This window comes from Giraffa tippelskirchi, chromosome 10 (genome assembly GCF_054371585.1).
Source record: "Giraffa tippelskirchi isolate mGirTip1 chromosome 10, T2T-mGirTip1v1.2.pri, whole genome shotgun sequence".
Lineage (NCBI taxonomy): Eukaryota > Metazoa > Chordata > Mammalia > Artiodactyla > Giraffidae > Giraffa > Giraffa tippelskirchi.
In genome coordinates, this window is record NC_137284.1 from 25,526,541 (window position 1) to 25,554,047 (window position 27,507).

Consider the following 27,507-nt stretch of genomic DNA (forward strand, 5'->3'; position numbering starts at 1 on the left):
TTAAAACATCTATTAAGTAATAGGCACTATCTACTTTACTATTATAAGCTAGTGAGGAAAAGGAGGATAACTTCAATATTTTAAGTCAGGCAGTGTGCTAAGTACTTTACGAGTGCTATTATTGAATACATTTAATCCATATAACATTAGGCTTCCCAGGTGGCTTAATAGTAAAGAATCTGCCTGTCAATGCAGGAGATGCTCGTTCAGTTCCTGGGTGGAGAAGATCACCTGAAGGAGGAAATGGCAACCCACTGCAGTATTCTTGCCTGAAAAATCCCATGGACAGAGGAACCTGGCAGGCTACAGTCCATAGCGTTGCAAAGAGTCAAACACGACTGAGCGACTGGGCACATAATATGTTAGGATGTCCATTTGCAAATGAGTAAACTTAGATTTAAAAGTTTTCAAGATCAGATCGCTAAGTAGATCTAAGATTATATACACACATCTGTCTAAGATAACACTTAGTTATTATGCTTTACTATCTCCTTGTGAGCTATGTTTAATCACTAATTTTAGAGCTCAGAAATTGAGGGTCAGATCCATCATGACACACAGCCAAGGATATTCAATTCCAGATCTGCTTTGCACCAAAGTTCTAATTTAGCCAACCTCAAGGAACTAAATAAACAAATATCTCATTGTTAAAAAACACATGTCTTGGGTCTGAAAACACGAATTTTTTAAAAATCTATCAAAAAATGCTAATTAAATGAATAGAAAAGAAGCCTCTGATTATTCTTCTAGGTAAGAAAAGCAAAGGTCCTCACCTATTCCAAATTATAAAGACCATTTCTTCCATTCCAAAATAACCAGTCCTGAAAAAACACCCACTCTTTAGGTCAGGATGTTAAATATAATTGATTATTTCTGTTTCACTGGGAGTAATTAGAACATGCAATCATCAACAGGGCAAGCCACTTGAAACAAATCCCTTAGAAATGCCAATGAAATAATGAGAAATTCTGCTCCGAGCAATTGCCTGAAATATCAGTCCCTATAACAACTGATGGTTCCACTATATAAATTCTGATCTACAGATTTTAGGATATCCAGCATGCATTTAAGTGTAAATACATGCCAAATATCTCTTTCAATAATGAGTCAGAAAAATTCTCTGTGAAAAGAACTGTACTGAGATCTAACGTACAGAGTCAGAGGTTTTTGTCAAAGTATAGAAATTAGAGGTTAGAAATTTCATGGGCTTTTTTTTTTCTTTTGTTTCTTTATTTTTAATTTATTTTCCTCTCTCGTAGGCTTTATCAAGTCAATTAGGCTAGGCCAGTTTTACTGCTGAACTGAATGCTGAAAAGATTGTATTCTTTAAAAAAAAAAAATTGTTTTTTCACTTTTGGCTGCACTGGATATTCATTGCTGCACGCAGGCTTTCTCTATAGTCGCAGCATGCGGGCTTCTCATCATAGTGGCTTCTCTTGCTGAGGACCGTGGGCTCTTGTTGTCCGGGCTTCAGTAGTTGTGGCACGTCGACTCTAGGGCACAGTTCATTTGCTCTGTGCCACGTGGAAGTCTCCTGGACCAGGGATGGAACCCATATCCTCTGTATTGGCAAGCAGATTACTAACCACTGGATCACCAGGGAAGTCCCAAGACTATACTATTTAATATACTCATAGGAAATGGCAACCCAGTCCAGTATTCTTGCCTGGAGAATCCCATGGACAGAGGAGATTGTGGGCTACAGTACATGGGGTCACAAAGAGTCAGATATGACTGAAGTGACTCAGCACAGCACAACATCTTAAAAGTGAATAAAATCTAAGCCAAGGAATATATGGATTTAATATCTATCCTCCAGATTTAAAATATAATTAAAAATAAAAACATTCTGAGAACTGAATTGGTTTTGGGTAATGTATATTTCACTTCCCGTTTGAGCGGATCTATTCCCAATCTTGAGTCCTAATTGATAAGTAAAATATAGAAAACTTTCATCAAAACTGAAACACATTAATTGATAATAGCTATCTCTAGTGTTTCCAATATAACTTTCTGCAGTGATAGAAACATCTCATATCTGTACTGACTGACACAGTAGCAACTAGCCATGTATACTTAATGAGGATTGGTCCTCAATGTTTATTAGTGTGGTTGAGAAATTAAATTTCAAATTGTATTGAACTTTACTTTCTTTGCACTAAATTTAATAAAAAATTTCACACCAGTAAATTTGACAACTTGAATAAAGTGGACAAATTCCTTGAAAGACCCAAAGTTCACCCGGGAAGAAATAGCAAAGCAGAATATCCCTATATCTACTAAACAAATTTAATTTATAATTAAAATACTTCTCTCAAAGAAAACTAAGCTCAGGCGACTTCACTCATCTACTAAACTTTTAAAAATAAAATAATTGTTAGTTGCATACAAATTTTTCAAGAAAAATTTACAAGGAGGAAACATTTATACCTCATTTTGTGAGACCATAATTACCCTGATACCAAAACCAGACAAAAATATTAGAGGAAAACAAAATCACAGACAATATCCCTCACGAATACAGATACAAAAATTCTTAGCACATTTTCAGCAAATTTAATCCAACAATGTATAGAATGGACAATAGATCATAATCCAAGTGGGATATATGCCAAGAATGTAAATTTGACTTAATATTTAATAAGTCAATGTAATTCATTATATGAGCAAACAAGTCCACCCAAATGGGTACAATTACATCAACAGATGCAGAAACAAATTTTTCAGAATTCACTCTGGGTAAATTCTCAGCAAAATAAGAATGGAAAGAATCTTCCTCAACCTGACAAAGCACATCTATGAAATTGATAGGCGCTTAAATTGTTTCCATATATTGGCTACTGAGCTATTGCAAATAACACTGTAATAAACACGGGCATGCAGATATCACTTCAACCAAGTGATCTGGCTTCCTTCAGATATACACCCAGAAGTGGAATTTCTGGATTATATGGCAGTTCTATTTTTAATTTTTTAAAGAAACTTTATTGCTTTTTGTAGTTGCTGCACCAATTTACATCTCCACCAACAATGCACAGGGTTCCCATTTCTTCACATTCTTGTTAATACTTGTAATTTCTTGTCATTTTGATGGTAGCCATCTCACAGGTATGAGATGTATCTCATCATGGTTTTGATTTGTCTGATAATTAGTGATGTTGAACACATTTTCCTGTATCTGTTGGCCATCTGCATGTCTATTTCGGGAAAAGGTTTACTCAGTTTCTCTGTTCAATTTCTAATGGGATAATTGGGAGGATGTGTTTGGGGGAAGGGATTTGATTTGTTTTGGGATTTTTTTTTTTTTCTTGCTGTTGAGTTGTATGAATTCTTTGTAATTTTGGATATTAGCTCCTTATCAGCTAAATAACTTTTAAATATTTTCTTCCATTCTCTAGGTTGCCTATTCACTTTTTGATAGTTTCCTTTGCTGTGCAGCTTTTTAGTTTGATGTAGTCCCACTTGTTTATTTTTGTTTCTGTTGCCTTTGTTTTGGTGTCAAAAAAATCATGGCCAAGACATGTCAAGGAGCTTATCTCCTACATTTCATTCTAGGAGTTTTATGCTTTCAAGTCTTAGGCTCAAATCTTTAATCCATTTTGATTTTGTTTTTGTGTATAGTGTAGTAAATGGGTTCAGTTTCATTCTTTTGCACGTGGCTGTCCAGTTTTCCCAGAGCCATTTATTGAAGAAACTATGCTTTTCCCAAGTATATTTTTGGCTTCTTTCTTGTAAATTAATTGACCATATATATGTGGGCTCTTTATTCTGTTTCATTCTGTTCCATTGATCTATATATTTGTTTTTATGCCAATTCCATACTGTTTTGATTACTATAGCTTTATAACTTATTTTGAATTCAAGAGTATGGTAGGCACAAAAAACTTTGGAAAATGATAGACATGTTCCTGATTGTGCTATTTTTCACAGGTGTACATACATCTCAAAACTCAAATTGTAAACTTTAAATTATGCAATTTATTGTATGTCAAAAAACCTCAAAAAGTTGTTCGTATTTTGTTTAAATAATCACTTGTCAAGTGGGTACAGCATTAGATAGTGCAGATGTAGACTATCAAAGCATTCGGAGTTATTTACAAAGTTAATGAAGTCAAGTGTCACAATCAAATATGATATCTGCTCTGGATATGAGAGAGGAAAAGGAAGTACTTGGTTATGCTTGTCAGTACACATCATTATGTGACTTCTTCCAGGATTCCAATTACCTGGTATTGGAATTCTGTATTCTGATCCAGTCATGGCAAAATGTAGTAGAATTTTCAGGCCATTCAAAAGGATACGATAAGTCCTTTGCCAGTGTAAAAAGGGAAGTCTGGAGAGGTTGATAATGAAACAATACTGCTAATCAACTTTAACACCTTTCTTGGTATTTTGAATATCATCATTTTGCAATAAATCCTTACCATTGTCATAATTTTATAGAAACATGATTGGTGCTTAATTAATTTAAATGTGCTACAAGTTTTAAAGAAATAATCCTATCTACCTAGAAATAGGCTAGTGAAACATAAAGTTTTTTTGTGTAGTTTTGGTTTTCATTCTTATCCTCTAAAACATATAATAATCCTGGAAGGAAAGAAAAGAAGAATGTCATGGCTATAAGACTGGGAAACACTGAAACAAGTTTACCTTGCAAAAGCTCTATCTTGCTTTTCAGGATTCATAAGAAATGAAGTGTTAATGCTATAGGTAATACACGGGTAAGGGAAGGCAATAGTAAAGGTCTTATTTAAGCAAATCAAATATTACTTTCTGAGAGTTAAAACTATAAAATAACCACATGGTTAAGAGCAGTATATAATGTCAATATACAGAGAAAAAAATATAGCTTCCATGGCAGCAAGATGAGAGTGTAATTCAATTTAGGGTATTAGCATAACTAAAGAAATAATGTCAAGTATAAAAGCATCAAGCAGTGATGAAAACACAGAAAAATAAAGGCCAGGAATATATTATTTTCCCAAGTCCTTCCACCACTAGCCAGAGAAAGAGTGCCCTGTCAAGAAAACTGAGTATCTTTTTGCCTTCAAACTTACCTATTCCTGGCGCATATTAAAGCATCAGGGTTTCAGAACTCAAGGAAAACAAAGCTGTTCTATCCAACAACCACTGTTCTCTTTCTTCCTTGTTAAAATATACTGATTTTATTCCATTATCAGGCAGCCATATGTTTCAGAGAAATGTAAACCTGTTCCAAGCTCAAGGAGTAAATAATGATGGGCTTTAATATCAATAAGGGAGGTTTGGAAAGTACAAGCGAAGCAAAGCACTCCCTTGTTATCCCTAGAGATACTGTCCTCTGGAAGTGACACCTGAAACTGTGGCAGCTATCTTGACACCATGAGGTTGATCAACTTGAGAGGACAAGCCAGGAAGACAAACTGATGAAATCATATCTCTGATGGTATCATACAGGCACTGAATTCAACAACGCTAGAACCTTCCTACCTTTATTTTAGACCAGGATTACCAATCTCATCACTATGGACACTTTCAGCTCTATAGTTTTCTGTTGTTGTTCTGGGGGGCTGTCTGTGCATTGTAGGGTTAATAGGATGGTTAGCAACATATCTGGTCTCCACTCACAAGATGCTATTAGCACACTCTGCCAATAGTAACAAGCAAAAACGTCTCCATGCATTGCTAAATGTTCCCTGGTGTCAAAACTGTTCCCAATACTGCCCGTAGTTGTGAACCACTGCTCTAGGTTTATTGTTCTAGGAGACAACATATTTTCTCTATTGTTTTAGGCATTTTAACTGGATATGCAGCCAGAAGTATTCTAATCTAAAACCTTGTGTCATCAGTCATTACTTTAATCTATTTTAAACTTCTCTATTTGTGTTCTGGTATTTGCAAAATCTTTAAAAAAAAAAAAAAATCTCATCATTCCTCTTTTTTTTTTTCTTTTCTTGCTTTAGACTGTCCTCTTCACCTTTTCCTTTTCTCCTCCTCATTTGTCTCTTCATTTGCTTCCTCCTGTCTCTCTCTCTCCTTCCCACTTTCTTTCTTGTCAGAAAAAAAAAAAAACACACATAAGCCTGAATAAACAACTGTAAGAGTTAGCTTTGGTAAAATTGACCCCATTATGAGGCATGTATTAAATCAAAGAAGTTGGAGTGACAAGGTCGTTTATCAACTGATTGTTGAACAGAATGGCAACAAATGAATTACTGCGTCTCCTCATCTTTCTCAGAGGTAATGTCAAACATGAATCATATATGCTGATTTGGAATCTCCTACGAAGTGTAACAAAATATTCTGCTCACAAACTGGCTTGAGTCACTCCAGGCAAGGCCAGAGTAGACTTAGCATATCAGAGGAAGAAACTACACACAATGACATTGTTCAGGGGTCATTTGTGAAAGACTCTTACTCTTCTCTACTTCCACTGACCTCACAATGTCATAATCCTTTCATAATAATAACTATTGTCTTTACTTTTCTATATGTTTCTGAAACAGTTCTTACATGAAACTACGATGAAATTTAGCATTACTTTGAAATGAGCTTGAAATGAGTTTAAGACATATATATATTGTACTAAGTGGCTGTGTTACAAATCAGAGAATATTCTTTCCCTAGAAGTCTTCTGTGACAGATATAATGTAGATATAATTACAGATTGTCAGTAACAAATTTTGCTTCAATTTAACATAATTAAAAGTAGTTCTAGCAAATTCAGTGTTCCTTTTTTTGTAGTAAGGATAACTTAATGTCTTCTTCCTGTAGTTACAAAACTATAAGCCTAATGGAGCATTTCTGTTTCAGAATTAAAGTGTCATGTTTGTCAAGGATGCATCTAAATCCAATGCCAAGGCTTTCATTAGCTATGTTATGACAATTAAATAACAGCTTTACAATCTAGGAGGCAAGTAAATACCATATTTTGAATGGAATTTCTAAATAACTGAAATCTTAAAAGACATATATAGCTTTTCAAACACTCTATGATTATAATACCTGGCAGATTTTATCACCTGAAGAAATTTCTGTTCATCTATACAACAGCTCCAGTAAATGGTCATTGAACCAGGATTGCAAAACTCTATTGTAAAGTATTGCATTCAATTTTTGGATACCTATGATATAATTGCTTTCTTCCTCTCTTTTCCTTTCCTTCCTTCTTCCCATAATACTTACTAAATGAAAATATGTGACAAGTTCTGTTAGGTCTATGAATATAAAAAGGAACAAGATAAAGTCCCTAACTTCAAGTAGCTTACAGCATACACTGAGGCAAAGTAATATTAAAAGGCAATATAGGACGAAAAGTACCAAGACAGAGACAATACTCTCAGGCATATTGGAAGTAAAACTCAGCAAATATTACTGGATATCTATTGTTGCCTAAGCACTGTAGTTAGAGCTAGGGAGCTCATAGGACAATTCTTATAGTAAGATAAGTAACTTTAATTCACTGCTCTCTAAAAACACGCAGAAAAATTCTCATCCTTTTGGCATGTTCAACAGTCTTGTCAAAGAATGTTTTATCTCCTCTCTCCTTGGCAGGCATTCAACAGCAAACTGTGTATGATTATCCCCTAATATTAATTTAAAATTTTCTGATGATGGGAAGAGGAGGAAAGTTTGTTTGGAATTTTCCATCTTTATTTCAGCTTTGAAAACAAAGCACTGAAGATTGTGGTCCTTTACAATTTCACTTTCCCAGAATATGTCCCGTGAACAGTGGTATTAACAAGTCATGCTCATCATCAACACAGAAGTCAGTGCTCAGATTAGCATTTGAGATCACTTGCTCCACTTGCATTTCAGATGGTAAAAGATGCCAAGTTCTTAGGGGTCTAAGGTTATCAAAGTTGAATTTTCTGGATGACATAAAATAGAGACTAGCTTTCCTTCATTTCCTTTACTTTGGTAAACATTTGTAAAAGCATGACAGGGAGTTTAGGATTTGGTATATACATTGTTAAGAAATGTGAATTAACTGAATAAGCCATGGCTTATGACTCAGGAGCCCTGGATTCTATTTCCAGTTATGCACTAACTAGATTTGTGACCTTGAGAAAGTCTCTTAATTATTCCAAGTCTGATACCATCAACTGATTAATGATGATATGAACCAACGATCCCCTAACATCACATCCTATAATTTTGAAAGAACTTTATTAAATAAATAGTTAAGTCAGAGAATCATATAAAAAATGTGTCTATAACTCTTTCCTACCCTTCCCCGACTGGCCCTCACTCAGTAAATTTAAGGAATTCTACATTTTCCCCACATATTTTAACTGAGTATGCCATAGGACAAGGGTGGCTCAGCCAGAACTGAAAATAATTGTCTTCGAAAATACAAAATGACATGCTAGATTCCTGATAAACATTTTCCCATTCTATCTTGTAATCACTTGTTTTGTATTCCTTTGTCTCATCTTTCCCACACCATTATCAATGTGTTGTTTTAATTGCTGTGTAACCAAATAGTAGCTGACGTCTTACTATGTGCCAGGAAACATTCTAAGCGTTTTATAGGCACTAGGCACAGTGCTTGGCAATCTTTTAAATATTCAGTATCAAGCAAATTCATAAGTAAATTTAAAATGATTTCTCAATAATTACTATATCCTATGACAAATCTATGACCTATTGTCTTTGTCATCTGCTAATTTTTTTGCCTTGAACCAGTCTACTTTTTAATCTCTCTCATTTCCTTGTCTAGAAAAGGGAGAAGTAGTTCATGAAGTGTATGTTAGGATCAAGTGAGATTAAAACAAAGTTTGTTTTGATAAATACATATAAAACTAGTATAGGTTTAATAGCTATTGCCTATTCTCATACTTGAGATGTCTGAAAAGGTAGGTCAGCATTATAAATCCCAGACATGGTAGCAGGAGAGAAAGAAGAATGTAAAGAGGGAGGCTGAGAAAGGTGAGCTCCTCTTGCCAACCATTCACATCTTATCATCACCAACATCATCATTCCAAACATCGAAACCAAAAGTCTAAAGCAGGGGTCACAAAATTGAATGCTCACATGGTCTAAACAAGTTTTAGAAGTGTGGCAGATGGAGGATACGATAAAATTCAGAGAACATAATTCATTTTAACTGGGCTACCATTACTCCACTCTAATGTACTACCAGACCTTCCAAATCTTGCAAAGTAGCTAGAAATTTATTGTCTGTTCAAAATTACCTATTTTTTAAGATGCCATGTAAACCAAACACAAAAGACTGCAAATCATATCTGCCCTTACATTCATTTTCTGACAGTAGGCCTCAAGTCACTCTGACATTTTATAGGTAATCATGTCTTATAATTTTAAGTTTATCCTTTTCTCTCCATATCCTCACTTTCACTGAAGACTAAGCCCTTGTCATCTCATGCCTACATCATTGCAGCAATCTTCTTAATGGTTTCATTCCTTTTTTGCCAGGTTAATCTTTCTGAAACACGATTTTAATCAATTTAATCCCACATTGAATCATTTAGAATGACTCCATAGTATCTATCACATTAATTCCACATTCTTCTACCTGATATTGAAGATTCTCTCTAGTTAGATCTCATTTTATTTATCTGATCATCTTCTTATTGTCTATAAAGACAAAAATAGATTTTCAGGAGGCTAGTCTCCTTCTGTCCTTGTAACTGCCAAGTCTGTTTTCCCTGTGCCTTTGCTCTGCTAGTCCTTCAACCTGGAGTAAGTCCTGACCTGACCTCTCCGTGCCTATCAAACATCCGTTCTTTTCATGAAGGTGCTAGGGACATTATAGGATGATCAAATAGTTAGCTTAGAAATCCCATTAGGGAACTGTAGATAGAGAGGGAAATTTAGGGGGCTTTGGGAGACCACAGCAAGACTCATGATCACTCAAGAAAGTAATGGGAAAATTCTGAAACAACGTGGGCTTGCTTGACTCACAAAGTAAAGCAAGTTGCTTAGCATCAAAGTCAGACTGCTTGCTTAATGATAAAACCAAGCTAACTTGCTTGGCAACAAAACCATGCAACAGAAGCAAAAGACATGCCCCCAAACAAACAAATAATGGTGGCAAGAGACCTACATCCTGCCCAGTCAACTCAATGAGTTAGTAACCCTCAAAACATGTTCTTTGACCCATAAGACATACTTTTTGCACAATGCTCTCCAAACAATAAAACAATAGTAGATAATAAGGCCTACAACCTTCCCAGTGGTGTCGTCAAGTTCAGTTCAGTTCAGTCGCTCAGTCATGTCCGACTGTTTGCGACCCCATTGACTGCAGCACACAAGGCCTCCCTGTCCATCACCAATCCCTGGAGTTTACTAATGATCCTAAAAACAGGCTCTGTGCACACACAAAAAAATCATTTATGGGAAGGTGACTTTTCAAAATGAAAGACTCTCATTGTACTGAGACCTGAAAAGACTGTCCAAAGTACTATGATAGTCCTGGCCCAACCATATATGGAGGGAAAGTAAAGTTCCCTGCCCTACCTGGGGGAGGAACTGATGGTGGGAACGTGATGTCTACTCAAGAAAGACAAAGAAGGTCTTCTCCCCTTCCCCTCTCTCCCTCTGATTATAAAAATGTAACCCACTGAGTACTCAGGGCAGTGCAACACTTGCCTGCCCGATTGTGAACCTTAAAAGCATCCTATTCTAACAAATTACTTATCTATCACTTTGCCTCTTGCTGAATTCATTTCTTTTTTTTTTTTTAATAAATTTATTTATTTTAGTTGGGGGCTAATTACTTTACAATATTGTAATAGTTTTTGCCATACATTGACATGAATCAGCCATGGGTTTACATGTGTTCCCCTTCCTGGACCCCCCACCCACCTCCCTCCCCATCCCATCCCTCTGGGTCATCCCATTGCCCCGGCCCTGAGCCCTTGTCACATGCATCGAACATGGAATGGTGTTCTGTTTCACATATGATAATATACATGTTTCAATGCTATTCTCCCAGAACGTCCCACCCTCACCTTCTCCCTCAGAGTCCATTTCTGCATTGAGACATAAAGGACTGTGGTCCCTGAGCTCTTCAGAGTCCTGGAAATGCTACCTAATGGTTTCAAAGACCTCCTTGACATCTTCACCCATATTAAACATGCCAAAAATACACGACTTTCTCTGAATTTCTATGTCACATACCTTCGGAAATAAATATTCACAGCTTAACAGCCTCCAATTATTCTCTAATTGCATTATATGTTAGAACATAGATGCGTGAATAGGAAAACTTGACTTTGGTTTAGAGCTTTATTGTCACACAGACCTGGATCCAAGTCCAGAATCTACCATATAAGAGTTATGGATTTGGGGATTTGTGAATCAATCTTATTTGAAATAGTAATAATAGATAACATTTATTGAATATTCATTATTCCAGACTCTCTTATAACTACCTATATCTATTAACTCAGTAATCATCACAATAACACCCAAACTAAATAAGTTTCTTATTCCCATCTAAGATAATTTTCTTATTTCCATTTTCTTATTCACATTAAAAAAAAAAAAACTGAGAAAACTCAGGTGCAGAGAATAAGATTAAATAACTTTTCCAGAATCACAGCTAATACAGGTTAGAGTCAGTATTTGAAATCCAGCAATCTTTGTGTGAAGACTACAATTGTAACCACATTGCCATGAGAATAATACAATACCTTCCAGAGAGGGTTGGTACCAAGTTGTAGCAATAACGGTCAGAGCAGCAGTTTCTGTTTCACCTTTGGAGAATGATTTCTGTTCTCTAGTGTTAAGGGTTCATTCTATTGTATCTACTTAACTGGAGCTTTGGAATACACAAATGAGAATTCATAAAACTTTGACTGCTATTTATTATATTAAATAACTATTTAAAAACTAGTTATTCAGAACTAGTTTTATTAACTCTATTATACTGTGAAGGACTTCTCACTCTATCACTAATAAATTCTTGAATTTTTTTTTTTATTTCTTTCTTCCTGCACCATTGTAATCAAGGCCAAAACAGTCAGTTGGGACTTTTAACCTGCCACAGATAATAGGTTTAATAAATTACTAAATAATTCAGCAAATAGACTCCCAGACCTAAGCTTATGGTTTCTATCTTTAACCTATGGGGTATCATTATGGCAAAACATGTGCAATTTTAACTAGATTTAAAAATATATATATTTGGAGGAATGTAGATAGCACCTACATAGTTGCCTTGTGGATCTCAAGTTGGGAATTATTACATGGATTGGTAGACAGGCTAAGCTGGGGTTCATTTACCTCTCACCCTTCTTCCCCACAGACTTAAATATCTCAAATGACTTTCAACTCACCCAGGAAAGGCTGTAGTTACTGCTTTCCGATTTATCTACAATTGATCTTTATGTTTATTTTTTCAATCAGTCCTATGAAGACTTTCTCCTTTGATTCATATAAAATCTTGCTGTGAATCTGTTCTGATTGATGATCCGAGAGAAAAGAGTGATAATTCTTCAAGTGAGGAGCTTTAGGACAGCTGACATAAATAGTTCAACGGAGACTAAATGAGGCAGAGTTCTCTTCTGGAATGCAAATATCCTGACCTCACAGGGAGAGTGGTTTACGGGCCACTGAGAAAGATTTTGTTCAAATAAAATTTGGAACAGAATGCAGAGAACTGCTCAGGAGTCCTGGCTACAACAATGAGGACTTCTCACCCTGGGACCTATGAGCTCTAGATTTCTGGGGGAATTCTTAAGACTGGCAGCCACATTTGCTTGGGAAAATGTAGGAAAATTATATTGGTTTTATAGCATTCCCCACACTTAAGCAGTATCTTCTAGGTCCCAGTCTAACTCAGACTGAAAACATTCTTAAAGGTTTTAAAATTTTTCAAATTCAAAACAATTTTTGTTACTTCTAGCTAATATAATCCCCTTCTCAAAACCATAGCATATTAACAAATATAGTTGGGAAGAAGAATGAAAGAGCTAGGGGATGATGAAGCAGAGCTATGAATCATTATGGTAACATTGCCCTTTTCCTAAGAGGCTTTATCTCACCCTTTTAAATTCAAACTAGGATATAACCAGAATTCTTGGCAGCTTGTGCTAATCATCAAAAATCCAAAATTCTACACTTTCATTTTCCAAATTGAGGGAAAGAGAGATTCCTCACCTTTCTACCTCTAATTTTGTTTATACAATGTTGTGGTGAGGGCCAAAGTGTGGAAGTATATTTGTTTAATAGGTGTAATCTTAACTTGATTAGCTATGAAGGAGAGGAGCAAAGGACAGTTACTACTCAACAATGTGATCATTTAGTGCTGTTCTGCATAAAGATGAAAATTCCCATTCTCTTCTCACTTCACTAATAACTCTATCATTAGGCTTCAATATGGTTGATTATAACTCAACATTATTCTATTCCAAAGTAGTAGCAGCCATTAAAAAAAAAATTAAAAAATGACTACAGAGGTGGATGGCTCAGAGGGGGTATTTATTAGGCTTTAATTTAGAAATAATAATCATGTTAACAGTGGCCTTATTCTGTTTTTTCCTGCTTGATCTCTCTTCCTCCACAATAATGCTTGCATGCATGCTAAGCTGCTTTAGTCATGTCCAACTCTTTTTGACCCTATGGACCGTAGCCCACAGGCTCCTCTGTCCATGGGATTCTGCAGGTAAGAATACTGCAGTGGGTTGCCAAACCCTCCTCCAGGGGGTCTTCCCATCCCAGAGATCAAATCTGTGTCTCCTACGTCTCCAGCACTGGGAGGCAGTTTCTTTATCGCTAATGCCACTTAAGTGAGTGAGGCAAGCAAGCCTGAACCAGCCCATACAGTAGGATGGATGCGTACATGGGAAAGGAGTTCATCTTTTCTAAAGATAAGAGACATTGCCCTTAGAACTCTGGAAAAGAAGAGAACACTTCTGGAAAACCAAATCTTTCATTTTATCCTATATTTTCTAAGTGAAGAAAAATCATAAAAGATTTGATTTGTTGACAAATACTAATGGGAAATAACTAAATCAACGTGAGGAAAAAGTGAAAATATATAGGAGAAACCATCCCTGAAGTTGGCTCTTTTTATCTCATTTCTCTTTACAAACCTATAACAAAGGATCCTGAGCCAGTGTTTCATAGCACTCTGCCATGCCACCAGTGGACTGAGGGTCTGCCCACATACCCATCCCCACAGCCTTCTTCAAGGCCAGGTGTGGCCTGGGGAAGCCAGAACTGTTTATCTTTTATACAACCAGACCTATTCAGTATCCCCAATGTGCCTTCAAGTACTATCATTTTTCACATATGCCATAACAGGATAAAATTTAAGAAGTATTTGCTGGCAACAATTCTGCATAAGACTTCTCCATGGGATAGACTATACTAAATTAGCCACTTCTCTGTGTGTGTGTATGTGTGTGTGTATGCACGTGCCTTCAGAACTAGCCTAAACATCCCTAACACTGTTTGAGGACAGCAAACCAATAGTACAAAATTTTGCAGCACCATGGTACAGAATACAATGCTCCATACACAGCGAGATTTTTTATAATAAAATGCTGGTTGATATCAATCCGTTTGTGTCAAAATGAATAAGACTAGAGACACATCACCCACTCTCTCAACTGAGGAAGCACTTAGACAAATTCAGATTTGTTGCAGTTGTTCAGTTGCTAAGTCGTGTCGGACTCTTTGCAACCCCATGAACTGTAGCATGCCAGGCTTCCCTGTCCTTCACTGTCTCCCGGAGTTTGCTCAAACTCACATCCATTGAGTCGGTGATGCCATCCAACCATCTCATCCTCTGTTGTCCTCTTCTCCTCCTGCTTTCAATCTTTCCCAGCATCAGGGTCTTTTCCAGTGAGTTGGCTTTTTGCATCAGGTGCCAAAGTATTGGAGCTTCAGTATCAGTCCAGATGAAGAAATGATTATTACTTTCAGCATTTAAGCCACATTTCATGTGTTGACCAAAGTTCCAGAAAAGATTTTGCTTCAATGTTTCCAATTATGTAAATGATGACTTGCATAACAATATTTAAACAAGGGTTAGTATATAGATAAAACTCAAACTGGAGGCCAGAGAGCTGGAGGCTGGTCCTCAAAACTGCTTTAAAAGTTGTTCTATTGTATAAATTTTAAAAAATCTCTTCCTTTAGTTTTTAAAGTCGTACAGTCTATGGGTTCCCCCTGCTGGCTCTTTTAACAGTTAGAATTAGAAGCTAAAACACTTCTGATCCCTGCACACTGAAAACCAACTCCAGAGAGAGGAAAGGCATCTGAATGGTGCCTGCTACTGGAAGATTCTAGTTTGAAAGGGAAGACAGATATGAAGCTAGAACTAAGTCTAAGCCAAGAACCAGTGAGATTCAGTCCATTATCATTGACATGTTCACCCACTTAACGTCTTCATGAGATGGTTTCCAGTACTTAAAATCTAGATTTAGTTTCACTTGAAAGACAGCCAGCTGTGAGTCAATATTCCCCCAGATGAAGTGTACTCACTGTAGTTTTCCATAGTTACCAGGATTCCACATTGACCGATTGTCAGTTGTTTATTATCATCAGGCATAAGCATTTAGTTTTTAGATATTTGGCCAGTTTCATTCATTATTGCTTTGTGTTCCAATTCTACCAGGTATTTGAGTCTTGGAATTCTGCTTTGACACATAATTTAAAAATCACTTTCACTAAAAACTACCATTGACTGTTTCACATCCTCAAACCTCAAACCCTTTCCAAGCTATGTATCTTGTTATTTTGACATAAAAAGAGATAACATGCATGGGGAAACTATGCTAAGAAAACTGTAATTCAGGACTTAATTGCTTATAATGAGACAGCTCCTATCATTTGGTGTTTTAAACATGAGGATAGTACATATAGAGAGTCTTCTTAAGGAAGAAAAACTATCAAAAGAATATAGTTTAGAGTTACTGTGTCTTTTCTGAATCCATTGCCACAGCTGCAGACGAGAGCAAGCAGTATCCAGAAAACGTAATCAGTCAAATAGAAGAAGAAAAATGTACTATGTGTGACTAAGAAAGGGATGAAAGGAATATTTGAGGTCTTTCAAGAGAAGACCATATAATCTTATCAAGACCTGCTGAAAGCAGGCTAGAATTTAGGAAATTTAAACCTCCTTTTAAACTGCATTTGGATTTTTTTTTTTTTTAAGCAAAGCTTTATTTGGTCTGTTATGATATGCCCCCAAGAAACTTGAACCTTTATTTGGTCTGTTATGATATGCCCCCAAGAAACTTGAACCTTTATTTGGTCTGTTATGATGTGCCCCCAAGAAACTTGAACTTGCTCTCTGGGCTCACAGCTCTTTGATAACAGTGGCCTTGGGCACTGACGGTTCACCAAAGCTGTTGTTAAGTTTACTTTGCTGTATATTTGACGTAAAATATGTCTTTTGGCTTCTGGGTTTAGCTTTTTATTTTATCTTTTTCTCTCTCTTTTTCCTTCTTATAAGTACTGGAACAATTAAATAAGGGCTTTCTGAGGACTTTCCGTCCAATTCAAGCTCAGTTTCTTTCCTCCACCCACCTCTCATTGCCCATTGCAATTACTTTCTATTCCCCCATCTCAGTAGCTATTTTATTAAGAGATAGCAAAATAGAGCAGCATAAAGATTATGGCCTGGGAGTGAGGACTCCAGGTTCCAAATCATATCTTTGCCACTGACCACTTTCTGAGCTGGTTTCTTCTATCAGTGAAATACAGAGTTTGAAATACAGAAATACAGAAAAAATTAGACATCTATGCACATGTGCTTACCTAGTTTAATATTTTTAATTAAAAATATACGTGAGTTAAAGGGTCCACAGTTGGTATATGAGAATTATCTATGACTCAAACGCAAGGAAGGTTGTATCACATCTGTTTTCCTTTTGGCAGCAAATATTCCATCCCTCTAGCTTTGTGATGACATGTTAGTGGAATGAGACCTGAACAGCTCAAATTGCATAATGAGCTACTATCAGCATCAAATAAAATAAAAGCCAGTTAGCCTGATACCTGGGGAGTTGGTCTCACAGAGAAACAGATAGTTAGGTCCCAAAGGCTCAAAAGATCATGAATGGTAATTACATTCAAAACAAAAATTTTAGGGAACTCCTTGGTGGTCCAGTGGTTAGGACTTGGAGCTTTCACTGAGGTGGCTAGGGTTCAATTCCTGGTGGGGGAATTAAGATACCGCAAGCTGTGTGGCAAACTGGCCATATTTAGGGGTGAATAGTGGGTGCCAGGTATTAGATGATAGCACTCTCATGGCAGAAAGTGAAGAGGAACTAAATAACTTCTTGATGAGAATAAAAGAGGAGAGTGAAAAAGCTGGCTCAAAACTCAATGTTATAAAAACTTAGATCATGGCATCTGTTCCTATCACTTCATGGCAAATAGTGGGAAACAGTGGAAGCAGATTTTCTTTTCTTGGGCTCCAAAATTACTGTGGATGGTGACAGTATCAAAGCTATGGTTTTTCCAGTAGTCATGTATGGATATGATAGTTGGACCATGAAGAAAGCTGAGCACCTAACAACTGATGCTTTTGAATTGCGGTGCTGGAGAAGACTCTTGAAAATCTCTTGGACTGCAGGGAGATCCAACAGGTCAATCCAAAAGGAAATCAATCCTGAATATTCATTGGAAGGACTGATGCTGAAGATGAAGCTTCAATACTTTGGCCACCTCCCGAGAAGAGCCGACTCATTGGAAAAGACCCTGACGCTGGGAAAGGTTGAAGGTAAAAGGAGAAGGTGGTGCAGAAGATGAGATAGTGAGATAGCATCTAGCATCACTGACTCAATGGACATGAATTTGAGCAAACTCAGGGAAATAGTGAAGGACAGGGGAGCCTGCAGTCCATGGGGTCACAAAGAGTCAGACACAACTTAGGGACTGAACAACAACAACAGATATTAGCTGATCATTAATATCTTTTCACATTTTAATATTCCTGTCCTGGTCCTTCTTGCTAAAGCAGTATTTTTCAAGAGGTATTTCATGGAATTTCACTTGGTGTTTTAAAATAAAAAGAAAACACAAAGGGTGGGGTTGGGGAATAAAGGAGAAAAGAGGGGAAACTATTTATTTGGGATATGCTGAATTAAATGAAAAATATTTTTAAAAGGAATTCTTCCCAGAATCTTTAATATAAAAAAAAAAAAAGTGCTCTGCGAATTTGCATAAGCTGATAACTACGTTTGTTCTCCATGATATTTGGTACCCTCCATCAAGGGTCATTTACAAATGTTTTAGGGCAAATTTTGATCATCATGATAGCTGTGGACCCTCCTTGCACTTGAAGGCCAGATAGTGTGGATGCTGAATGCCCTGAAATACTTGGGACAATACCACACAACAAAGAATTGTTTGGCCCCAAATGCTAGTAACCTCTCGTTGACACTGGCAGAGAATGTAACATCCCCAAAGGAATTTGACCACAGAGCCTTTAATTTGGAGAGCAACTTGTGAAACTCATATTTTCTGGGATTTATTTTGGGAAAGTTAGCTTAAGGTCTATATTTCAAGGCTTAGATTCTAGCACTAACCAACATTTTGCCTGACCCCCCACTTCTGAATTTCTCTCTTTTTAAAAATTGAGTTATAATTGACACATAACATTCTACTAGTTTCCCCTGTACAACATAATGATTCGATATTTGTACATACCACAAAATGAACACCAAAAAAAGTCTGGTTAACAACCATCAACATACATAGTTACAATTTTTTTTCTTGTAGTGAGAACTTTTAAGATGTATTCTTTCAGCAACTTTCAAATATGCAGTACTGAATTTCTCTTTTTAACTAGGACTTAGTGAAGAGTAAAATTATTTCAAGCCCTTTCATCAAGGTGAAGTGAAGGCAGTGGAAGGGAGATGGGTATTTGTGAGTAAAAATTCTGCTTTGAGTCCACAGTCAGAAAGCTAACTTTGTCTCTTTAGAATATTAATGTCTCACTCCTCTTTCCTCAAGTGTTAGGATGACTTTATAATCAAAACCGTTCCACACTGTAGGAAAAATTGCTCAAGTGGAAAAGAATCATTGTCTGGCTACTGGGATTGGTGTCAGGACTTTGACCAAAGATGAAAAGATGCAGAATTGGAAATGTATTGGAAAACAAGTCTAAGTCTTACATGTGTCTACATAATCAGCTGTGGCATTTCCCCACCCCTACATCAAGAAGTCTGTTCCTTTCCACTTTCACAGAAACATTCTCAAATTGTTACCCTTTTGGGACTTTCCCCCACCTTAGGGGTTGCTTGCATACAGTTCATCATGTGATTTCATTTTCAAATGAAACGATAAAAGGAGAGTAGAAGCGGGGATAAATGAGGGATGTGAGGGACATTTTCTTTATATTTCCACCCAAAATGATAGCTTCTTTATTTAGTGCAAAAACTCCTGGATCAACTTGGACAAATAATTTATACTTTTGGTATCTCAGTTTCCCTATCACTAAACTGTTTTCCAAATTATTTAAAGTGACTAAAAATACCTACTTCACAGAACTTAAAGTATAAATGAAATGAGATCAGGTAGCAAAAGTCCTTGATCCTAGCATATAGTTAAATACTGATTACATAGTAAAACTGTTCTTTTTTTTTTTTAATAATAACAAAGCAGATCTTTTGACTCTTCTCATCTCGTATTGTGGAGAAGGCAATGGCAACCCACTCCAGTACTCTTGCCTGGAAAATCCCATGGATGGAGGAGCCTGGTAGGCTTGCAGTTCATGGGGTTGCTAGGAGTCGGACAAGACTGAACGACTTCACTTTCACTTTTCACTTTCATGCATTGGAGAAGGAAATGGCAACCCACTCCAGTACTCTTGCCTGGAGAATCTCAGGGACGGGGGAGCCTGGTGGGCTGCCGTCTATGGGGTCACACAGAGTTGGACACAACTGAATTAACTTAGCAGCAGCAGCAGTAGCAGCATCTTGTATTGACTATATACCACACTCAAAAGGAGCCCTCCTGCTTTCAGGTGTAGCTAAGAAGATATCTTTTTCATAACAAGCTCAGACAATCCTGGTGTAAACAGACAGCAGCTGGCTTCTCCTACCTCCCAGGCTTGCTTTGCTCATTCCCTTTTCCATCACTCAAAACCTCAATCAAGAAGGCACAGCAGCAGGGAGAATGGATACATGTATATATACGACTGAGTCCCTTTGCTGTTCACCTGGAACCACTGCCACATCGTTAACCGGCTATACTCCAATATAAAATAAAAAGTTAAAAAAAAAAGGCACAGCAGCAGAGGCCAGCAAATTAACAACTTCTCTAATATTCAGTTCTATTAGATTTAATACTCTCTTGTTGATCTGAATTGATCCCCAGGGTAATTATAAATACCATTAGATTTTGTTCGTCTTTATTAACTGGCCCATTTGGCAGCTTGTGGGTAATAGTTGCATAACTGACTCTGTATGGAAGAATAAAAGGATCCACAGTCATAAGACCTGACTGCAGCTGTATCCAGCAACCAGCCCACCCTCAACGTTTTTATGAAGGGAGAATCTGAGGCCTAGAGGGGGCTGCCACTTGTCTTGGCCTCACCGTGGGTAAACTACAGAACTCAAATCGTGTTGTTTCCTTCAGAACACAGAGTATACTATTTTAGCTTAGTGCTTCTTGTAGTCATAAGCCAAAAAAAGCAGGAAAATTCAGTTATAAGGACGTTACTATACTAGCAATATATTTAGCTTAAATTCAGAATGTAGTTATGTTACATCAGGAATCCTTGAGTATTGGACTACATAATACTGAAATGGAGCAGGACGCTATGGTCCTTGCACCCCAGTATTCTCTGCCTGCCATTTATCTGTGCAAAAATTTTAGCCAAAGAATAAGTTTAATCAGAGAAGTGAGAAAATGCAGAAACAAAGGAAAACAGTCAAAGGAGACCAAATAATGTAGTCATTAGGCATAGCCAAGAACCTTTAGTTCCTTCTCAAGGGCTGTAAATAATATTTTGAGCCATATCCTATGAGTTGTCTTATCGATACTGAAACCCCCACCAGGTAGAAAAAGTTAACTACATGACAACCAGATTGTAGCCATGACATAATCTGCCACAATTCCAATAATTGGCCTCAAGGAAATGGAAACAAACTGGCCCTGGAACTGAAGACCAGCTGTAGCTAAAACAGTCAAGATGACACTGATGATCAGGCCACTGATAACCAATTTCAAGATGACTGTCAGAACTGACTCTGCTGTTTCTACCTGTAGCCCCCTCGCTCTGTCTATAAAAGCTATTGTCCCCTGATTTTCGGGGGAGGGGAGAGTCTGCCTTTGGACAGGTGTTGCCCTCCCCCACCCAGCATCCTAAATAAAGCAAACTTTCCTTTCCACCAACCAGGCCTCTTTATTGGCTTTTGAGCGGCGAGCAGCAGAACTCCACTTTCAGTTACAATACCACCTCAACAAAACAAAACAGAGACCCACTCATTCAGGTCATGAGATAAAAACATCTAGAAAGGGAACTTGCTCAGGTTAGTCCAGAGGCTGACCTTCCCTGGGGTGGGATGGGATGGCGAGATCTTCTTAATCCAATTCTCACAAGCACCTTGCCATTAAGCTCTGCCCCTTTTATCACCTCCAAGAACACTCTGGCTTAAGAAAGACAAAAGCTACCCCTTGTTAGACTTAATACAATGAAGATAAAGGGAAGAATCTTCACCATCTCCACCTACTTAGCTAAGGGAAGCAAAGGGGCAGTGAATCTGCCCTCCCTGGACTCTTCCCACAGCCCTTCTCCTCAGAACTTCTGTAGCATCTCCAGGGCAGTACCAGGAGTCCAGGGCTGGATCTCCACAGCCCAGGCTCCAACACCTCCCTCGCTTTCTAAGCAATTACCTGAAGGAAGCCTTTCTCTACCTTCCATATCTCCCATCTTTCAGCCTCTTTCGAGTAACCCTAGGCTTCCTTTTCACTTTTCTCAGTTGTCTTTCAGTACAATTCAGTCGCTCAGTCATGTCTGACTCTTCGCGACCCCATGGACTGCAGCACACCAGGCTTCCCTGCCCATCAACATTTCCCAGAGCTTGCTCAAACTCATGTCCATCCAATGGGTGATGCCATCCAACCATCTCATCCTTTGACATCCCCTTCTCCTCCCACATTAAATCTTTCCCGGCATCAGGGTGTTTTCCAATGAGTCAGTTCTTCGTATCAGGTGGCCAAAGTATTGGAGTTTCACCTGCAGCATCAGTCCTTCCAATGAATATTTAGGACTGATTTCTTTTAGGATGGACTGGTTGGATCTCCTTGCTGTCCAAGTGACTCTCATAAGAATCTTCTCCAACACCACAGTTCAAAAGTATCAAATCTACAGCGCTCAGCCTTCTTTATAGTCCAACTCTCACATACATAGATGACTCTGGAAAAACCATAGCTTTGACTAGACAGACCTTTGTTGGTAAAGGAATGTCTCTGCTTCTTAATATGCTGTCTAGGTTGGTCACAGCTTTTCTTTCAAGGGGCAAGCATCTTTTAATTTCATGACTGCAATCACCATCTGCAGTGATTTTGGAGCCTAAAAAAATAAAGTCTCTCATTGTTTCCATTGTTTCCCCATCTATTTGCCATGATGTGATGGGACCAGATGCCATGAACTTAGTTTTCTGAATGTTGAGTTTTAAGCCAACATTTTCACTGTCTTCTTTCACTTTCATCACGAGGCTCTTTAGTTCTTCTTCACCTTCTGCCATAAGGGTGGTGTCATCTGCATATCTGAGGTTACTGATATATCTCCTGGCAATCTTGATTCCAGCTTGTGCTTCACCCAATCTGGCATTTCACATGATGTACTCTGCATATAAGTTAAATAAGCAGGGTGACAATATACAGCCTTGATGGACTCCTTTCCCTATTTGGAACCAGTCTGTTTTTCCATGTCCAGTTCTAACTGTTGCTTCCTGACCTGCATACAGATTTCTCAAGAGGTAGGTAAGGTGGTCTGGTATTCCCATCTCTTGAAGAATTTTCCACTGTTTTTTTGTGATCCACACAGTCAAAGGCTTTGGCATAGTCAATGAAGCAGAAGTAGATGTTTTTTCTGGAACTCTTTTGCTTTTTCGATGATCCAACAGATGTTGGCAATTTGATTTCTGGTTCCTCTGCCTTTTCTAAAACCAGCTTGAACATCTGGAATTTCATGTTTCACCTACTGTTGAAGCCTGGCTTGGAGGATTTTGAGCATTACTTTGTTAGTGTGTGAGATGAGTGCAATTATGCGGTAGTTTGAACATTCTTTGGCATTGCCTTTCTTTGCAGTTGGAATGAAAACTGACCTTTTCCAGTCCTGTGGCCACTGCTGAGTTTTCCAAATTCATTGACATATTGAATGCAGCACTTTCACAGCATCATCTTTGAGGATTTGAAATAGCTCAACTGGAATTCCATCACCCCCACTAGCTTTGTTCGTAGTGATGCTTCCTAAAGCCCACTTGACTTTGCACTCCAAGATGTGCGGCTCTACGTGAGTGATCACACCATTGTAATTATCTGAGTTATGAAGATCTTTTTTTGTATAGGTCTTCTGTGTATTCTTGCTACCTCTTCTTAATATCTTCTGCTTCTGTTAGGTCCATACCATTTCTGTTGTTTATTGTGCCTATCTTTACATGAAATGTTCCCTTGGTATCTCTAATTTTCTTGAAGAGATCTCTAGCCTTTCCCATTCTATTGTTTTCCTCTATTTCTTTGCACTGATCACTGGGGAAGGCTTTCTTATCTCTCCTTGCTATTCTTTGGAACTCTGCATTCAAATGGGTTATATCTTTCCTTTTCTCCTTTGCCTTTAGCTTCTCTTCTTTCCTCAGCTATTTGTAAGGCATCCTCGGATAACCATTTTGCCTTTTTGCATTTCTTTTTCTTGGATATGGTATTGATCACTGCCTCCTGTACAATGTCATGAACCTTCATCCATAATTCTTCAGGCACTCTGTCTGCCAGATCTAATCCCTTGAATCTATTTGCCACTTTCACTATATAATTGTAAGAAGTTTGATTTAGGTCATACCTGAATGGTCTGATAGTTTTCCCTACTTTCTTCAATTTAAGTCTGAATTTGGCAATAAGGAGTTCATGATCTGAGCCACAGTCAGCTCCCAGTCTTGTTTTTGCTGACTGTATAGAGCTTCTCCATCTTTGGCTGCAAAGAATATAATCAATCTGATTTTGGTATTTACCATCTGGTGATGTCCTTGTGTAGAGTCGCCTCTTGTTTTGTTGAAAGAGGGTGTTTGCTATGACCACTGCATTCTCCTGGCAAAACAGTTAGCCTTTGACCTGCTTCGTTTTGTACTCCAAGGCCAAATTTGCATGTTACTCCAAGGCCAAATTTGCCTGTTACTCCAGGTGTTTCTTGACTTCCTACTTTGGCATTCTAGTCCTCTATAATGAAAAGGACATCTTTTTTGGGTGTTAGTTCTAGAAAGTCTTGTAGGTCTTCATAGAACCATTCAACTTCAGATTCTTCAGCATTACTGGTTGGGGCATAGACTTGGATTGCTGTGATATTGAATGGTTTGCCTTGGAAATGAACAGAGATCATTCTGTTGTTTTTGAGATTGCATCCAAGTACTGCATTTCAGACTCTTTTGTTGACTATGATGGCTACTTCATTTCTTCTAAGGGATTCTTGCCCACAGTAGTAGATATAATGGTCATCTGAGTTAAATTCCAGTCCATTTTAGTTCACTGATTCCTAAAATATCGATGTTCACACTTACCATCTCCTGTTTGACCACTTCCTATTTGCCTTGATTCATGGATCTAACCAGAGAAGGCAATGGCAACCCACTCTAGTACTCTTGCCTGGAAAATCCCATGGACGGAGGAGCCTGGTAGGCTGCAGTCCATGGGGTCGCGAAGAGTCAGACACGACTGAGCGACTTCACTTTCACTTTTCACTTTCATGCATTAGAGAAGGAAATGGCAACCCACTCCAGTGTTCTTGCCTGGAGAACCCCAGGGACGGCAGAGCCTGGTGGGCTGCCGTCTATGGGGTCGCACAGAGTTGGACACGACTGAAGCAACTTAGCAGTAGCAGCAGCATGGATCTAACATTCCAGGTCCTATGCAATATTGCTCTTTACACCATCGGACTTTGATTCTGTGGACTTTAGTGGCTCATTAAACTCAGACTCTAATTTATTCCTCTTTCTTTGAGGGAAAAGAAGACATAATCTTCAAGCCAACCAGGGGGTGAGGAGAAACACATTCAGTTCTAGCAGGTTAGCAAAGAAAGGCAAGAAAAGCCAACCATTTAAGTTTCCATCCTAACCTCACCTGAAAATTTATCGTCTCTCCTAATTGTAAATGTGAGGCACATGGTGGGAGGCACATAATTCTAATCCAAGTTCCTCACTCTCATTCAGTGAACTAGCTCTCTGCTCTCCGTTTCTGATCTCTTCAACAGGGTTTCTTCCTGGTAAAACCTCTCACCTCCTTTAACCTTTAGTCACTTCCTTCTTGTGTTTCTTTTTAGACTTATCAACTCCAACTCTTGAGAGCTGACAGTAGCAGGAAAATGGGGCAGTGGGATGGCCCATGACCGTCATCTAGGACAAGACAATAACCAGAGTATCTATCGCCAGCAAAGCCCCTTAATAGTTCCCGAGAAATAAAAATAGAGACTGGATAATAAAAAAAAAAGTCTAACCTTTTTTTCCTTCGTGCTTCATGTAGTTTCACTTGCTCCTAAGGAACTGCATGTGGAGGCGTTGCACTGGACACTTCAGACCAGGGTTCCGAGTGGAAACGTCTGCACCCAACTCGGACAGCTCAGTTCAAGATGGTGGCCGCCCTGGGCAGAGACACTGGCCCAGTACCTGGAAGGATCTAAGCAGCGCACCTGTAGAGCCCTGCGGGAACTCCGCCCCTCCACCCCGCCCCAAGACAGTCTCCGCCCCTCCACCCCGCCCCAAAGACAGCCTCCGCCCCTCCACCCCGCCCCAAAGACAGCCTCCGCCCCTCCACCCCGCCCCAAAGGCAGTCTCCGCCCCTCCGCCCCGCCCCAAAGACAGTCTCCGCCCCTCCGCCCCGCCCCAAAGACAGCCTCCGCCCCTCCGCCCCGCCCCAAAGACAGCCTCCGCCCCTCCGCCCCGCCCCAAAGACAGCCTCCGCCCCTCCACTCCGCCCCTCCACCCCGCCCCAAAGACAGTCTCCACCCCTCCGCCCCGCCCCAAACCCTATAAAGCAGTCCCGCCCAGGGCCTCTCAAAAAACCTGTGCTCTAGAGCAGCAGTTCCCAACTTTTTGGCACCAGGGACTGGTTTCCTGGAAGACAAATTTTCCATGGACCAGGGGGCTGATTTCAGGATGATTCAATCGCATTACATTTATTGTGCACCTTATTTCGGTTATAATTATATCAGCTCCACTTCAGATGATCAGGCATTAGATCCTGGAGGTTGGGGACTCCTGCTCTAGAGCACGAAGTCGTCCTCTTCATTTGCTGATCCGCGTGCAATGCTTTTCTTTGCTTCTGAATCTGATGATCTTGCTCTCCTTGTATTGGCTCCAATGTCACCAGGCAGGAGGACCCTTGTTGGAGTCCAACTCAAAAGGGTGGGTAACACATACCCCTCTGTTAAATAGGGATGATAACAGGGTCTAATGTATGTTGTCAGTATGAAGATGAAAAGGCGACACTTCATGTGAAGTATTTAGCCTGATCCTGGCACATAAAATTGTCCAATAAACGTTACTAATATTATATTTTTACAACTAAATTTTCCTCAGACAATGGCCTCCTCCCTTCCAGTGAAGAATTTAACTTACATAATGTACTCCTCCTGGTAACACGATTCCCATGGTATCTTTAGAAGAAAAATGTATCAGTTAATTATTTTGCCTTGGTTCTCTACCAGCTATGAATTTAAAATAAGAGTAAAACAGAGACTCCCTTCCATTCACCTAATAAGAGCCTGTTGTTAACCAAGCATTCTCTAGGCCCAAGGAGAGGGGAAAAAGAGGAAAACATAAGCAAAATCTTGAGACCAAAAATTTGCAGCATCACTAGAAAATCAATAGTGCTTAAGCTCTTTGGGGGCTAAACTGAAGTTCACTTTTCCCTTTCCTTACATGTCATATTTGTATTCAGCAAAACTTTAGGAAGAGAATAATTCATAAGCCTTGCTTCCATAGTTTCTCTTGCCAAAGGAGTGGCTTCTTGGCCTTTGACTGATTCATTAATAATCAGCAAATACTGATTTACATGGTTCCTATTTCTCAAGTGATCTGATCTGGATGGCATTACCCTGAACTATAAGATTTCTGACTAGACATTTCCAAAAAATGTTTTTACCAAAACCTGGAATCAGAAAATTGCCCCCCACCCAGTATTAATATACTAAGAAAGTAATTCAAGCAAAACTTTCTGTATTTCATATCCTTCAGGAGATTTATATAAGTAATATATAAAGGTATGTAAAGCACAATGAAATGTTCCATCAGTAGTGTCTGACTCTTTGGGACCCCATGGACTGCAGCACGCCAGGCTTTCCTGTCCATCACCAACTCCTGGAGCTGGCTCAAACTCATGTCCATCGAG

General features: G+C 38.6%; 1 protein-coding gene across 2 annotated transcripts in view; it reads left to right on the plus strand.

Annotated features, from left to right (window-relative positions):
* Window positions 1–26,686, plus strand: part of LOC145523454 (uncharacterized) — a 67,786-nt gene extending 41,100 nt beyond the window's left edge. Inside the window, exon 3 of one of the 2 annotated variants that reach the window (XR_014066565.1) lies at window positions 196–4,005. Coding sequence is in view for 1 of the 2 variants with exons in the window: in XM_081533757.1 (XP_081389883.1) it covers window positions 25,642–26,277 (636 nt within the window). In the remaining variant the exon portion in view is untranslated. Of the gene's footprint in view, window positions 1–195; window positions 4,006–25,641 lie in introns of those variants that run through there. The other variant, XM_081533757.1, reaches the window with a different exon arrangement.
* The last annotated feature ends 821 nt before the right edge of the window (window positions 26,687–27,507 follow it).